General features: G+C 43.5%; 1 protein-coding gene across 2 annotated transcripts in view; it reads left to right on the forward strand.

Moving 5' to 3' along the window:
• ZFYVE28 (zinc finger FYVE-type containing 28) overlaps positions 1 to 16905 on the forward strand; it is a 338158-nt gene that overhangs the window by 171621 nt on the left and 149632 nt on the right. For both annotated transcript variants that reach the window (XM_040335304.1, XM_040335305.1), the window contains exon 2: positions 1906 to 2046. In XM_040335304.1, coding sequence (XP_040191238.1) covers positions 1906 to 2046 — 141 coding nt within the window. The remainder of the gene's footprint in view (positions 1 to 1905; positions 2047 to 16905) is intronic.

The following is a 16905-nucleotide window of genomic DNA, read 5'->3' on the forward strand; positions in this document are numbered from 1 at the left end:
CTGGAGCCCAAAACTGAACTGCATATTCCAGATGAGATCTTACGAATGATTTGAACAGCGGCAAAATTCATTCCCTCTCTCTCCCTCTCCCCTTTGGAAACTGCAGCTTGGCATTGCATGCCATTATTGAGCCTATGATCTACCAAGATCCTTCTCCACTACAGATCCCCCCAGTTCTACTCCCCCTAGTATGTATGATGCATGCATATTCTTAGCTCCCAAGTGCATAACCTCATCTGCCACATAGTCCCCCAATTAGACAGAGCATTGAGGTCGGCTTGTAAATTGGAGACATCCTGTAAGGACGTTATTCCATTCTTCGTTGCTCTTGATTTTTTTCATGTAATTGCTGATGTGCAGCTTGTGCAGATTTTAATGGATAAACATGTCAGATGTTTTGGGTTTTCCTATGTGGCACCTGTCTTAAAAAGCCTGCACTGTTGTGAAGAACCTCTATGTCAGGGGTGCCCAACCAGTGACCGCGACCTCCTGCTATGGGATGGAATAGAATACTGTTATTAAGGGTCAGTTTATTACTAAAAATCACAGTGTATGTATGGGCCTATCTGTTCTGCAGTGGTTACTGGGCTGCTTTCAAACTGATCCGCAGGTGCAGAGCGGTTTACTTGAAGGTTACCTACACTGAGCCATAGACTTCTTTTACCTGCGAGTTTGGTGAGCTTTCTGAAAGTGCACCAAACCTGCAGAATATAATAGAAGTCTATTGCAAAGTGCAGGAAAGCCAAAAAGTACACTGCCTTGCACCCAGGGTGTGGGTAAACCGCAGCACATCAGTGTAAAAGCAGCATTGGGCCGCTTTCACATGGTCAGGCTGACAGCCTGACCAATTGACCCTCCATTCACCTCTAAGTAATGGCAGACATAAACCAACTTGTGTCCTACCTTCAATCCGATTCTCTTAAATCAAAGAGTATCGTGGGCTGTGTCCGTATCCACTCTGCATATGCAGAGCAGACACGGACATGACATCCACCACTCAGCTCTTTGTGGCCTGTGACCAGTTAACAAGTCGCTTAAGTGGCCCTCGCTCTTCAAAAGGTTGGGCACCCCTGCTCTATGTGCACTTGGTAGAAATTGTTTATTTCCATAATCTATCTACGTTGGTCCAGCTAGCCAATGTCCCAGAAAGCTGGAAATGACTGAAGTAGACACTGCTACTCCAGTGATCTCCCCTTGCTTCTCAGTCCTGTGCACTGCTACATACTGAACACAGGGGGCTGACCACTCAGTACCAGCGCTATTCAGAGAATGCTTGCTCCAAGCTGGACCAATGGAACTACCGTGTTTCCCCAAAAATAAGACCTACCCCGAAAATAAGACCTAGCGTTATTTTCCAGGAGGACTGCAATATAAGCCCTACCCCGAAAATAAGCCCTAGTTTAAAATGTTTGTAACATCCTATAATCCACACTATTACAGTAGTATATAATGTACAATGTGTGTGTTTCTGTAATATAATTGCGGGGAAGAGGGCTCCGGCGGGTCACATGCGCTATAACGAAGGTATTTGGCACAATTATATTACAGAAACACACACATTGTACATTATATACTACTGTAATAGAGTGGATTATAGGATTTTACAAGCATTTTAACTCCGTTTACACTACGGAGTTCCTGTCAGAGAGGGGGAGAGAAGACACATTACATGGTAAGACCTACCACGAAAATAAGCCCTGCTGTGTCTTTTGTTGCCAAAATTAATATAAGACCCTGGCTTATTTTCGGGGAAACACGGTACGTATAAAATGACCATACCTGGAATTCTTCTTTAAGTTATATAGGTTCACCTTTACTCTCCTGCAACTAGTAGACAGCTCATCTTCTATCTAATGCACCCGATTCCACTAATCCTGATCTCGCTCTTTTTGTTTCCTTTTCCAGAGGTCGGACCCGCAGCTTCTCGCCCAATTCTACTATGCAGATGAAGAGCTGAACCAGGTGGCTGCCGAACTGGACAGCCTGGATGGGCGGAAGGACCCTCAGAGGTGTACGCTGCTTGTGAACCAGTTTCGCTCCTGCCAGGTGAGGTCACACTTCAATAGAGACTCGTCCAGGCTGGGTGACACCATATGTGCCATCCTCAGTTTTCTTTACAAGGAAAAAGCAACTAAAAGTTATTTATAAAAGAAAAACGCCCCATGGTTACGCTCTTTCACCATACTCATCTGACTGTTCTTTTGTTGATGCGTCTGGTGGATCGGATGACAGTTGGATGGAAACGCACAGGCAGTCCGTTTCCATGCTACCGCCCCATAGAAAACGGCAGGCTGTGTCGGTGTCCATAGTGGAGCGGACACGGACTTGTCACCTGACTGCTCATCGGGGATCAGCGGAGAGACACCCCACTAAGCAGGCGAATCCGCTTGTCTGAAAGGAGCCCGAACCACTTCCTTCACCGCCCATAGACATATGATGTCCGCAGGAGGGATCTCCCATCTTGGGCGGGAGCGTCATATCACGTCCTGGACTTCCCGGCCTTCTAGGGCGCGCATGCGCGCCCACCACTTCACTCGGGATCTGATGCGCCGTTCCCTGGGTGGCTGCGATGTTCGCCAGGCACCCGCGATTGTCAGTAAAAGAGCAGGGACGTAGATCTGTGTGTGTAAACACACAGATCCACATCCTGTCAGAGAAGGGGAGACCGGTGGTTTGTTCCCAGTACGGAGAAACACTGATCGGTCTCCTCCCTTTGTGATAACCCTCCCCCCTACAGTTTGAATCACTCCCTAGGACACACATTTAACCCCTTGATCGCCCCCCCCTGGTGTTAACCCCTTCCCTACTAGTCACATTTACACAGTAATCAGTGCATTTTTATAGCAGGGATCGCTGTATAAATGTGAATGGTCCCAAAATAGTGCCAAAAGTGTCCGATATGTCCACCACAATATTGCAATCACAATAAAAATCGTAGATCACCACCATTACCAGTTAAAAAAAAAAAATGGCATAAATCTATCCTCTGTTTTGTAGACACTATGACGCTTGCGCAAACCAATAAAAATACGTGTATTGCGATTTATTTATTTTTTGGGTGGGGGGACGCTTAAAGTAAAAAATATTGGGCCAGATTCACATAGGTTAGCGGACCTTTAGATCCGCGTAACCTATGTGATTTAAGATCCGCCGCCGCAAGTTTTAGAGGCAAGTGGGTAATTCGCAAAACACTTACCTCAAAACTTGCGGCGGCGTATCGTTAATCCTCCAGCGGAATTCAAATTCCGCGGCTAGGGGGAGTGTATTATTTAAAACAGGCGCGTCCCCGTGCCGATTTAACTGCGCATGCGCCGTCCGTGAATTTTCCCATCGTGCATTGCTCCCAATGACGTCGCTAGGACGTCATTGGTTTCGGCGTGAGCGTAACTTGCGTCCATCGGTTTTGTGAATCGACGTACGCAAACGACGTAAAATGTAAAAATTCGACGCGGGAACGACGGCCATACTTGACATTGGCTGCGCCTCATAGAAGCAGGGGTAACTATACGCCGGGAAAACCCTTACGTAAACGGCGTAAATTGACTGCGTCGGGCCCGCGTACGTTTGTGAATTGGCGTATCTCGCTGATTTACATATTCTCTGCGTAAATCAGCGAGAACGCCCCCATCGGCCATTTTAAAATTGCAGTTAGGATCCGACGGTGTAAGTCACTTACACCTGTCGGATCTTAGGCATATCTATGTGTAACTGATTCTATGAATCAGTTGCATAGATACGACCGGCCGAACTCCGAGATACGACGGCGTATCAGGAGATACATCGTCGTATCTCTTTGAGAATCTGGCCCATTGTGTTTTTTTTCAAACTTGTCACTCTTCTTTTGATTGTAGCGCAAAAAATAAAAAACGTAGAGGTGATCAAATACCACCACAAGAAAGCTGTTGTATTGAAGTGGTTAATGATGTATTTATTTTTAATATTTCTGATTTTGATTTCACAAATAAGGTAATCACAACTTCAGCTACAAAGAGTTCCTAGCAGAATTATATTTCAAAACCCATCATACATATTAAGGAGATGGCACAAAAACTTTTGGCCTTGGTGCCAAAGTGTCTCTGGGTTCATTTTCCAGCCCGCTATCCAGCTTTCTTCCAGCAGGGGGCCCTCTTTTGGCATGTGATGTTTGCTGCTGCTTGAATGCAGTCACTCACATTCATCATGACAGACCGCAGGGCAAAGCTCATTCTCTTTTCATCCTGACACTTGGGGACACCGTGGAGGTCATGAATGCAGTCTGAGCGCCCCTTTTTCTTTTTTTAAAAGGCCTAATTGGGCATTTTTTTTGTGTATTTGGAGTATAAAGAACGATGACGTGTTTGCAGGAGATCAGGAATATTCTGGTCCTTGTGTGTGCTTAGCCAGCCAGTGTGTTATATTGTTCCTATAGAACAACCAATGGCCACTTTATATGGCGTATCCAATATGAGCAACTCTCACGTCGGCAGGGAGGGATAGAGGGGGGGAGCTGGAATATTGTTTTTTTTTTTATTTTATTTTTTTTACCAGCCCTGCAATTTTTTTTAATCTCATTATAGAAAATTTCATTGAAAATAATTTACCCTTAGAGGTTGCAAAAGACAACACTAAATGCAAATTAAGTTAGCCAGATGCCAAAGAACTCCCCGGAGCTTTATTATGATGCTAATTAAAGCCTATAGATGTAAGTATTGCCTGTCTTGTGTTCCTAGTTAAATATGTGCGCTGCCAAAAGAATACAGGCCAATAACGTGATGAAGCGATGTTTGGGAAACGCGGCGTGTAAACCGTAAAAAGAACAGTTTAGTTCCTGCAGAGTGAGATGTGTTTTCATCATTAACCCCCCGCCGGATCTGTAGAGAAAGACGCAGTACATCAAGCGAACGCTGACACCGGATAGGGAGCGGTGCATGGCGTCTGAGGCGTTTGATTGTAGCCGCGTCAGTCGGGGATATGACCACAGCCAATAGCCAGATTTCTGAATCCATATACGAGCAAAGGGGGGATTTACAAAAACAGATGCAGGATGATAATCATTATCATTTAATCATCTAGTGGCAGCTTTTTCTGTAATGTTTTACTATAAATATGCATGATTTAGTGCTGAACTCCAGGATGCTTTAATCCTGTAATGTATTCATTAAAAATGTGTTTTACATTGAAACCGCATACAGTAAATACCAGAATCCCGGTGTTGGTCTGCTGTGAGCCCTGGTACAGCAACACTCAGTCTGGGAGAGGGGGCAGCACCAAGCCAATTGTGTCTGCATTGCTATTTGATTGTGTCAGGGGTGCCCTCTTCAGTCTGATACTGGTACTGTATTGGTCAGCGACAGTTTGGGGCTGAATCTGGTTGCATTTCATAACTTCACTGTAGTCTTCAAAGAGACCCAGGACCTGCCTGTACAGTCTGGTAGGCAGGGCTCAAGTCCTGCGGGAACGCGTGGGAACGGAGTCCCTGCACTTTTTCACAGCAGGAACACAGTTCCCTTTGCAGGACTAGAGCAGCCGAGCCAATCCTTCACTAAGCGGCGATGCCCAGCTCGGGTCACTGTCAGGGGCAGGCGAACCTTGGTAATCCTTTATGTTACTGGCCGCTCCCTGTAAATGGATTCATCGGGTACTGTGCGGGTATTCCGTCACGTCATGTCTCCTGGGAGCTTTTGTCATTGTTCCCAGGAGACATTGCGGAGGTCTGCCGCAAGTTATCGCGGGATTTAGAAAGAACTTGCGGTTTAGTAATTATGCATATGAGCGTATCATTTTTATTTTTTTTGGTGGGGGAGTGGATGTTGGGTGGAGTTCCCACACTTTTTTCCCCAGGACTTGACCCCTGCTGGTAGGTTTTTCAGTGGTACAAGAATTCGGCCCCTTTCACATGGGCGGACTGTTCAGGTTCGCCTGTCAGTTTATTCAGCGGACCTAAACGGGCGCTCCATGCTTGTCTATGGACAATGGGATGTCAGCGGTGACCATGTGCGCTGACATCCAATCCGATCCGCTCCGCTAAAATTGGACGTATGTGTCGCCATCCGTCCTATCGGATCGGGTGAGAGCTGATGAAAACGGACATGCTGTCCGATCTCTCCATAGACAAACAGCTGCGCTCGACAAGCCCCTCCCCACTCAGTGAGCAGAGAGGGACCGGTCATCTGCCGGCTCAGCGGACAGATCTCCCACTGAGCTGGTGGACGCCGCTGACGGATCCGTCCCGTGTGGAAGGGGCCTTAGAAGACCTTTGTCAGTTTGTTTTCATTTGAGACGTTTGTCTGGAGGTATGCCTCAATGTAAAGCAGACTTATTTAAAGCTGAACGCCAGGGGAAAAAAGTTTTACCTTGGAAGTGGGTCTGTCTCCCCACTGCAATGATTAACCACTTAAGGACTGGGCCCATTTTTCAATCTTGTTGTTTACATGTTAAATTATTATTTTTTGCTAGAAAATTACTTTGAACCCCCAAACATTATTTATATATATATAATATATATATATAAAAAAAAATCTAACATCCTAGTGTAGATCTGCACAATTCTCTTACGATTCTCGTGGTGTAACATCTTCTTTCACATTGTACAAAAAACCTGGGCTAACTTTGCTGTTTAGTTTTTTTTTTATTCATTAAAGTGTATTTTTTCCCCAAAAAATTGCGTTTGAAAAACCACTGCACAAATACGGTGGGACATAAAATATTGCAACAAACACCATTTTATTCTCTAGGGTCTCTGCTTAAAAAAAAACATATCATGTTCGGGTGTCCCAAGTAATTTTCTAGCAGAAAATGATGATTTTTTTAATTGTAAGCAACAAATGTCCGAAAAAGTTTGGTCTTTAAATGGTTAAACCTCTTTCATCTACACGCCGGAGTTCTTTCTTTTGATTAAAGAATGAAGAGATACTTTGGGCTAGATTCACATAGATCAGCGGATCTTTAGATCCGCGTGATCTATGTGATTTAAGATCCGCTGGCGCAAGTTTGAGAGGCAAGTGGCTAATTCACTAAACACTTACCTCCAAACTTGCGGCGGCAGATCGTAAATCCCCTGGCGGAATTCAAATTCTGCGGCTAGGGGGAGTGTACTATTTAAATCAGGCGCGTTCCCGCGCCGATTTAAATGCGCATGCGCCGTCCGCGCATTTTCCCGGTGTGCATTGCTCCCAATGACGTCGCTAGGACGTCGGTGGCTTTGACGCTTACATAAATGACGTCCATCCGTATTCGAGAACGAGTTACGCAAACGACGTAAAACAAAAATCGACGCGGGAACGACGGCTATACTTAACATTGGCTGTGCCTCATAGAAGCAGGGGTAAGTATATGCCGGGAAAACCGCTACGGAAACGTCGTAACAACAATGCGTCGGTCCGCGTACGTTCGTGAATTTCCGTATCTCGCTGATTTACATATTTCTCAGTGTAAATCAGTGAGAACGCCCCCCGCGGCCATTTTTAAATTGCAGTTAAGATCCGACGGTGTAACACAGTTACACCTGTCGGATCTTAGGCATATCTATGCGTAACTGATTCTATGAATCAGTCGCATAGATATGACGGGCCTAAGTCAGAGATACGATGGTGTATCAGGAGATACACCGTCGTATCTCTTTGTGAATCTGGCCCTTTGTGTCCACTTATTCGCAGGTTGTATTAAAACTTGTCAGGCTGCCTGGATTTTGTTTATCCAGCTGTGAGAACTCTGCACTTGTTAGCAGGGCTGTGGAGTCGGAGTCGAGGAGTCGGAGTCGGGGGAAATTTTGGGTACTCGGAGTCGGCAAACAATGCACCGACTCCGACTCCGACTCCTACTAAATTTAGATTGGAATAAAAAAAAAAAAAAGCAAGTTTAAATGTCCCAATTCACAAAAAGTTATAATTAATGGCTTCTCTACTGTAAGAATAAAGACCAATGCATGCAGTGCCTCAGGTAACCGCAAAACGAACACGTTAAGTGACCGTAAAGAAGCATGCTTTTCATGTGCTTCACTATATGGCACGCAACGCACAATTAGGAGCGGCAATACTTATACTTTCCATAGTGTTGTGTTCTGCTTTTACTGGGAACGCAGCGTCCATGTGTAACCTAGCCTCTCACTGATAAGGGATTAAATAAATATGTTTTTTGCAGGACTAGAGAGTGAGACACTTGTATAAGTGAAGGGAATGGAGGGCCAATAGTTCAAGACTGAAGCTGTAAACCATTGGAAAAACTGCTGTCATTTAGCTAAGGCTATAAAAACTTGTAAACTCCGATTGTTAGCTTAAACTTTAAACATGACTATGGGATTCTCCTAGGAAAATCATGCTTTAGAATAAATGCCCCTTCCTGGATCCTCCCACTGCCCTATCTTCAGCAGCAGATTTGTTTTCATTGTGTTTGTCTTTTGCTTAAAGTGGAGTTCCACCCATTTTTTTTATGTTTGTCTGTGCTGCATGCTCTAATCTCATAGTGTTCAGAATGGACAATTTTTATTTAATTTGTTGCTTGTAAATACCTTTATTTTGTAGTCCTTCATTACTTCCTCCTCCTTATTTGCCTAGGCTATTTGCAAGGGTTTCTGGGATAGGCATCATGTTTCCCAGTAGTCCTTGCAAACCTGACTGAAACCTATTACATTGCTTGTGCACTGAGCATGTGCGAGATATGCAAAGCTGAAATCCAGGAAGTCATACAGTCTGGCTTCATGATGCCCACACTTAAGATGGCCACGGTCTATTTCTAGATTATAAACTATCTAAATGCTGTAACAACCTAACAAAACGGACCTTAGTTTACAGACTAACTTTACTAGAATACATTAAGCTTGTGTATTACAGGAGTATTTATATTTAAAAAGTGAAATTGTGGGTGGAACTCCCCTTTAAACTGTGCAATACAGTAGACTGTTGGCTTCCCAGCCAGTAGTCCTGTGGTAGGTTGTGTTTCTTTCCCTCAAGGAATGTGTAAAATACATTCACATATTAATACAGAGGAGTCGGAGTCGGAAGTACATAAAACTGAGGAGTCGGAACATTTATCTACCGACTCCACAGCCCTGCTTGTTAGAGAGAACCGTGACATGCTGTTTTAAAGATCGGAAAGGGAAAAAGATTGCGATTTTGATTCTTCACGATTAATCGTGCAGCACTACCCTAGAGGGTAAAATCGCGGCAATACTTTCTGTCACACCGTATTTGCGCAGCGGTCCTACAAGTGCTGTTAAATGCAGTGTTTAAACCCATCATGTGTTCTACTTTTGTCTACTTTTATGTGATAAATATATATATATATACCGTATATGAACTGTATTGGAGATTCTATTATGTATCATGAGTTTCATGACTACTATTCTTAAAATTAAATGTATTGCTGTATACCTATGTGCTTAATTTAAAGTCCCACCTCCCGTTCCCCATCCTCGGTTAGATAGGGATGGAGGCCAGGTCACTGCCTCTCACAAAGTCCCAAATTGTTATTTTCTTTAGAATCGTTTTTTTTTTTTTCTTTAAATTGTAAATTGCCATTTTAAACAACTTGTAAGCCTAAAGTGTTATTAAATCCAAAAGCAAACATTTATAATATTGCAGCTTACCAATTCTAAGATGTGATGGCTGCATTCGTTTTCTCTTTTTCTTTTTTAGGCTTTCTTTCGTCTATTTTTACCTGGTGATCCAGCCAATTAGTCTTTTGCAGACTAAAAGACTAATTGGCTGGATCCCCCAGGTCACCAGAATTTATGTTTCCATTGGAAGATTTCCCCTTTTATTACTTTTTTTGGGAGAACCCCAAATTTGGGATTTTCTTTACTTTCACATTCAATGATAATCGGTGGCGGCTGGTGCTCAAAATTTTTGGGGGGGCGCAAACGAACAAAAAAAAATTACAGCCCCACTGTGCCCATCAAACGCAGCCACTGTGCCCATCAAACGAAGCCACTGTGCCATGCCATCAATTGACGCCACTGTGCCGTGCCATCTATTGTCGCCTCTGTGCCATCATTTATCACCACTGTGCCCATCAATTTTGTCACCACTGTGCCCATCAATTGTCACCACTGTGCCATGCTATCAAACGCAACCACTGTGCCATCAATTGTTGCCACTGTGCCATCAATTGTTGCCACTGTGCCCATCAGTTGTCACCACTGTGCCATGCCAAACGCAGCCACTGTGCCATGCCATCAAAAGCAGCCACTGTGCCAATAAATTGTCACCAATGTGCCCTGTAAAATGCTGCCAGATTGACCTAAAGAACAGCAGATGAGGACAATTTCCTTCCTATGTACAGAGAAAAGTCCCTGGATTACTCTCCTTGTTAGAAACACCCAGTCTCTTGGATCAGTGGCAAAGTCCCTTACGGACCAGGAGCTTCTAGCCCCTTTTAGAGAAAAGTGCACAGAATGTTGCTAAACTGCATGCAGGAATGTCTCCTCTCCTCTTGTAGAACTGCTACCAGCTCCATCGCCTGCAGGTACTACCAGCCCTCCTGGCTGCTCTGAAGATGAGGGATAAAAGGGTTAAGCACGGTACTGTCCTTTGAAAGCATGCTACATGTACCAGTCTCTCCCCTTGTGAATCCCTGGGTGTGCTGATGCACTTGCTCTGTCCTCCTTGCTGCCTCTTAGGCAAGATTTCTTATCAAATCAGATATGCTGAAAGGGTTCTTCCAAGCCGCCCTGAGCTCCAGCCTGGAGGCAGAGCCCCCTAGACCCGGTGGGCCCCTCCTAGGCCACCAACCGCTTCCTCAACACTCCATCTTTCACCTGACTCCCCCTGCTGGCCAGGCTCCACCATATTCAAGGGCTGACCCAGCCACCCTGCCAGGCCCTCTGTCCAGGGATTAGCCAGACTCCACCAAGTATGCAGATAAGAACATCCTGGCCCCTGCCTACTAACTTCCAGAAGCTTCTCCAAACTTCTAGATCCAGGGGGAGGTACTAGAGACCTGCATTGTAGACCCATCCAGCCTGACCTGCGACCTATTCCGACCCAGAAAATTAAATTTTACCTACACTAACAATAGTAGTACACGTGCTCGACAACAAAATACCCCCCCCCCCCTCAATACAATGGGGAAGGGTTAGATCTTTTGTCAGGTTTTGATTATTGTCTTTCTCTTCTTGGCCCAATGGCCCCATTTCCCATTTCTTGTCCTGCTCCCCTAGGTAGAGGAAGTGAGATGAAGTTCGTTACTTGACAAAGTATTTACTGCTCTCAAGTCTATCCAAAGCTTAAAAAAATATTTTGCATTTAATTGGGCTTTAATATGAACACAAGCCGGATTAGCAAGGACCGCTGTCATGTTTTCAGATTTTAGGGCCAATTTATGAAACTGTCATAGTTGATTACACTCAGACTTGATAGAGATTATTTGCTTAATTAGTCTTCATATTCGATGAACCCCAAGACTAGGGAGGTTTGTGATTTAATGACATCACATGGCCAGAAAATTTGAGCATAACTCAAATTTTAAGACCTAGAACTAAAAGGCAGATTGAAATGGACAGGTAATTGGTAAGAACATAAAATTAAAAACCGGATTTGCATCAAATACAGGGGTTGACAAATTTGCTTAGAATCTAGGAGCCAGCTTAAAAAGTTAGGAGCCAGAAAAAGCGCCCCGTCCCGACGAGCTTGCGCGCAGAAGCGAACACATACGTGAGCAGCGACCGCATATGTAAACGGTGTTCAAACCACACATGTGAGGTATCGCCGCGATTGGTAGAGCGAGAGCAATAATTCTAGCCCTAGTCCTCCTCTGTAACTCAAAACATGCAACCTGTAGCGTTTTTAAACGTCGCCTATGGAGATTTTAAAGGGTAAAAGTTTGTCGCCATTCCACGAGCGGACGTAATTTTGAAGCGTGACATGTTGGGTATCAATTTACTCGGCGTAACATTATTTTTCATAATATTAAAAAAAAAAATAGGGATAACTTTACTGTTGTCTTATTTTTTTAATTAAAAAATACATTTTTTCCCTAAAAGACCGCTGCGCAAATACGGCGTGACAGAAAGTATTGCAACGGTCGCCATTTTATTCTCTAGGGTGTTAGGATAAAAAATATATATAATGTTTGGGGGTTCTAATTAGAGGGAAGAAGATGTCAGTGAAAATAGTGAAAAATTACATTAGAATTGCTGTTTAACTTGTAATGCTTAACTTGTAATACCAACGGCCACCACCAGATGGCGCCAGCTTACACATCTGGTGGTAATAACTTGTAATACCAACGGCTCACCACCAGATGGCGCCAGCTCACATGCCCCCCCCTTCCATGCCAAGTCGCCAGGACCCTATTTCTAGGCGCCATGGCGACCGGGATTTGTCGAGCCCTGATCAAATATATATTTTTTTATATTAAATTTGCGCTTCAACATTATGTCAACGTGGTGTACAGCTTGTGTTTCCAAGATCTTTTCATTGGATCATAACCCAAGTAGTGTTTTTCATCACAAATGAAGTGAAAATAATATATTGGAAAGGAAATTACGGTATATCTGTTTTTCCAACAAAAAAATAATAATTACAATAGTCTCTTAAATTTGTTTATTAATTTTTTTTAATTTCTTGTTCAATACTTCTTTTTTTTTTTTTAATAATATGAACACCTTAACATCTGAAAAATTCTGCTTGTCCTTGTGATTTGTAATAAGTGATAATTATATGGGAAACTCTTTACCCGTGAACTCGACGGCATGGCTCACTATCAGTCTAATGAGCTATAGAATGTGTTTTTTTTTTCTACAACATGTATTGTTATGTTTTTTTTTTTTTTTTTTACAAATGTTTCTTCATGCAATGCTAATAAATCTCCTTCCTTTCATCGCAGAGGCGATATACAGGGGACGGATCGCTAAATATACGTGTAATCTGCATTTCTCTGAGCTGCAGATGATAAATCTTTATATTAGTCAATAACTGCAGGAAATGGCTCTTCAGGCGTCGCAGCTCGGCTGATTTATTCAGCGCAAACTCCATCCCGTAAAAATTTACACACAAAGTTGGTTATTTAAAAATATCTAACTCCTGGTAGTACTTGGATTTATGGCCACAGTCAGTCAGCAATGTAATGCATGTATTACTCTTGACGAGACAGGCTTTAAAGTGCTTGGATTGTTTGATTATTGATGCTCGCTCTAGATTGTATCTCAAATATGATTACTTGTTTGACAGCTTGGTTTATTATGTGGCTGTCTATTGGGGATGGCCAGCTGTTCTGGGATGTACTCGGAGAGCAGAGGGGTGGTAGTCATGAATAGTCAAAACATGGCTAATATTAAAAACTTTTGTTGGTCAACTTTTGGAGGTACGGTATCTCACAAAAGTGAGTACACCCCTCACATTTTTGTAAATATTTTATTATATCTTTTCATGCGACAACACTGAAGAAATTACACTTTGTTACAATGTAAAGTAGTGAGTGTACAGCTTTGCAAGGCGATTTGGAGGCAACTTCAATGCGACTTTGAGCAACTGACAACACGACTTAAAGTAGCCTCCAGGACAGGCGACTGGCTGTGACCAATCACAGAATAATCAGCTCTGTGGGAGCGAGGGGTTTGCCTGGGTAAACTATTTTCTTTTCCTGTGAAGTTGCTTCAGTTAAGATGGAGATTCGATGGGAGAAAATAAATTTTGGACAGTCGCACTCCAATAAAAGGTAAAAAGGTGGTGCCTTTTATTCTGGTAAAAAATACTACAAAAGCAAGAAAAAAACAGCAAACAGTGGGGTAATAGAGCTAACTAGTTTCACATTCATAACCAATGCTTAGTCATATGGAGATTCGACTTTGGAGGCAACATCCATTGAAATCTATGGGTACAAGTTGCCTAGAAGTCGCCTTGAAGTAGTACAGGAACCTTTTCTGAAGTCGGAGCAATTTCAGTAGTGTACACTAAGACAGCTCTCATTAACGTCAATGGAATTTCTTATGTCCAGCGACTTGGGACAACTTGAGGTCTGACAAGTCGGATCCCAAGTCGCTGTAATGTGAACCGGGACTAACAGTGTAAATTTGCTGTCCCCTCAAAATAACTCTGCACACAGCCATTAATGTCTAAACCGCTGGCAACGAAGGTGATAATTTCCAAATTGGGCCCAAAGTGTCAATATTTTGTGTGGCCACCATTATTTTCTAGCACTGCCTTAATCCTCTTGGGCATGGAGTGCACCAGAACTTCACAGGTTGCCACTGGAGTCCTCTTCCACTCCTCCATGATGACATCACGGAGCTGGTGGATGTTGGAGACCTTGCGCTCTGGAAAATAATGGTGGCCACACAAAATATTGACACTGTGGGCCCAATTTGGAAATATTTTCTTAGGGGTGTACTCACTTTTGTTGCCAGCAGTTTAGACATGAATGACTGTGTGTTGAGTTATTTTGAGGGGATAGCAAATTTACACTGTTATACAAGCTGTACACTCACTACTTCACATAGCAAAGTGTAATTCCTTCAATGTTGTCACATGAAAAGATATAATAAAATATTTATAAAAATGTGAGGGGTGTACTCACTTTTGTGAGATACTGTACCTCTCCAAAAAACATGAAAAATGTATATTTAAAAAAGGTAAAACACGTGGGGAGGACTGGCACATGAATCTGTCCTTATCTTTGGTTGGTTCCAAAAAATTCTGTAGCAGGGGTCAAGGACCAGGATAGGGTATCAAGGGTTTCCAAACAAAGCCAGTTGTTGTTGGCTGGGCATGCATTTATTAATCAATATGGAAGCCCAGGTAAAGAATACAACGTGCATTATTGCATGCATGGAAGCTACCTAGGAGCATATTATAGATATCTATAGACATATTATGCTGGATTGTTTAGTGCCCCTGTGCTTGCTATGAGATGAATAACGGAGGGGACTTTGAAGGCTGCTGTTCATTGTAATTTTTGTCATATGTTACAAGTATTCTGTGGACTATTCGGTGCCGAGTCCTAAAAGATGCATCACTCTGGATGAACCAAGTTGCTGCGGGAATAATTAACTTTAACTTTTTGGCTAGTGAACTCTTGCCTCAACAACAATAATTATGATTATAATTATTGCTCCTCATCTCTTGGATATCACAACATTTTCGATATGAGATTAGCACGCAAAAAAAAAAAAAAAACAGACTATCATTCGTCCGATAATCTTATCGTGTGTACCAGGCCTAAGGCCTGGTTAACATCTATGCATTTTTTAGTGCATTTTGCAGAAATACACTACAGTTCATTAAACATGGTTTCCTATGGGTCGTGTTCACATTTGTGCATTGTATGGAAGGGGCCCACTGACTTGTTTTTCTTGTTTTTGGTTCCATAGACTTCAAAGGATCAAAAGCCTGTTTTGAAAAATGTAAAATGCATCTGGAATATGCAAACTGCAACCTGCATAGGTGTGAGCCTGTAATAGACAACGTTGATCGATGTTGGCATACGCTTCTTACCAGATAGCGTAGACCAGGGGTGTCCAAACTTTTTTCAAAGAGGGCCAGATTTGATGAAGTGAACATGCGTGACCATTTTGCCTGACATTCTTTGAACCATTAAAATTTGGTCTAAGTATGTTCCTCCAAGCACTAATACACTGCCCAACAAGAATACTCTTGCCTTTTGTGGCTGTGTGTGGTGAAGATATGAGCTTGGGCGTATTATTTGGATATACCGTATTTATTGGCGTATAACACGTGCCTTCACTTTAAGAGCGAAGTTTCAGGGGGAAAAAAATAAAACATTTAATAATAGAACTGTGAAAAAAAAATAAGGGTCAGTGCCCATCTGCAGCCTCACAAGTGCCCATCTGCAGACCAACTATTGCCATAAATGTAGCCTCGCCATTGCCTTGAATGTAGCCTCTCCATTGCCAGAAATGCCCTCACGAGCGCCAAAGATCAATTACAAGAGAATCTCCTGTTTACACAGCGGCCTCTTTAATAGAAAGTCCCGCCTCATTTGATGGACAGAAAAGTCGTCCAATGGCAGCGAGGTACTTCCTATTACAGAGGCCGCCCGTAAACAGGAAATTCTCCTGTGTGTGTAAGGCGGCAGCGCTTATCCCGCCTCCTCCCTGTCCTGATCCAAGGCATGTACATCTTTTGTGGCCCCGGTGCTAGGAGATCGTCGGGGGCCACAAAAGATATATGTCTAAATATATGTCTAAATAAACCAGAATTCGGGCTGCATTTGGCTCGCGGGCCGGACCTTGGACATGCCTGGAGTAGACCATAGATTATATTGGTCATAAAGGCATAGGGTAACCTGACATCCGAGATAGGCAAAGGCTGCTCAGAAGCAGCTCCAAATAGATAGAGGATAAGGAAAATAAACAAGCATAGTGAAGCCTACTACCATCCTTTTAGAAGAAGTAACTTGGGTCACTTGTAAACAGGCAAAGAGCCTATCAAGACCAGCAGACTGTCGGCTCATGAGAGGAGAACGGCGCAAGTAACAGCTTAACAAGAGTGGCATAGTCGGTAACGACCAACACAACGCGTTTCATCATCAATTACGTTTTCCTAGCGGCAGGCCGAACGACAGTCTGCTGGTCTTGATACGCGATATGCTCTTTGCCTGTTTACAAGTGATCTAAGGTACTCTGGCGGATTGCCCCTTTATCTGCAGTCAGGTCCTTTTAATTTATACTCCCACAATCCTCTGGGCTCCCAGCATCCCCTGAGGTCTTGGACATGCCCAGGGGATATAAATTCCAGCTCCTCCCTGCTTCCTGTGCTCAGAGAAACCCTGCCTGATTGGACAGTAGTGACTGGACAAGTGAGCTGTCACCGGGTGCTGGGTTTTCCCCCATAAAGTCTGGTGTGTGGGCCACCAGCTGTGAGCACAAGAGCACACAGCATCTATCTAAGCCCCAGTCACCGGAGAAGACTTTGCTACAGTCCGTTGGGAGAGGTTGCCCATGCAGTGGGGCGGCCCTATCTTCAGCCACCA

The sequence above is a fragment of the Rana temporaria genome, chromosome 1, assembly GCF_905171775.1.
Source record: "Rana temporaria chromosome 1, aRanTem1.1, whole genome shotgun sequence".
Classification (NCBI taxonomy): Eukaryota; Metazoa; Chordata; class Amphibia; order Anura; family Ranidae; genus Rana; species Rana temporaria.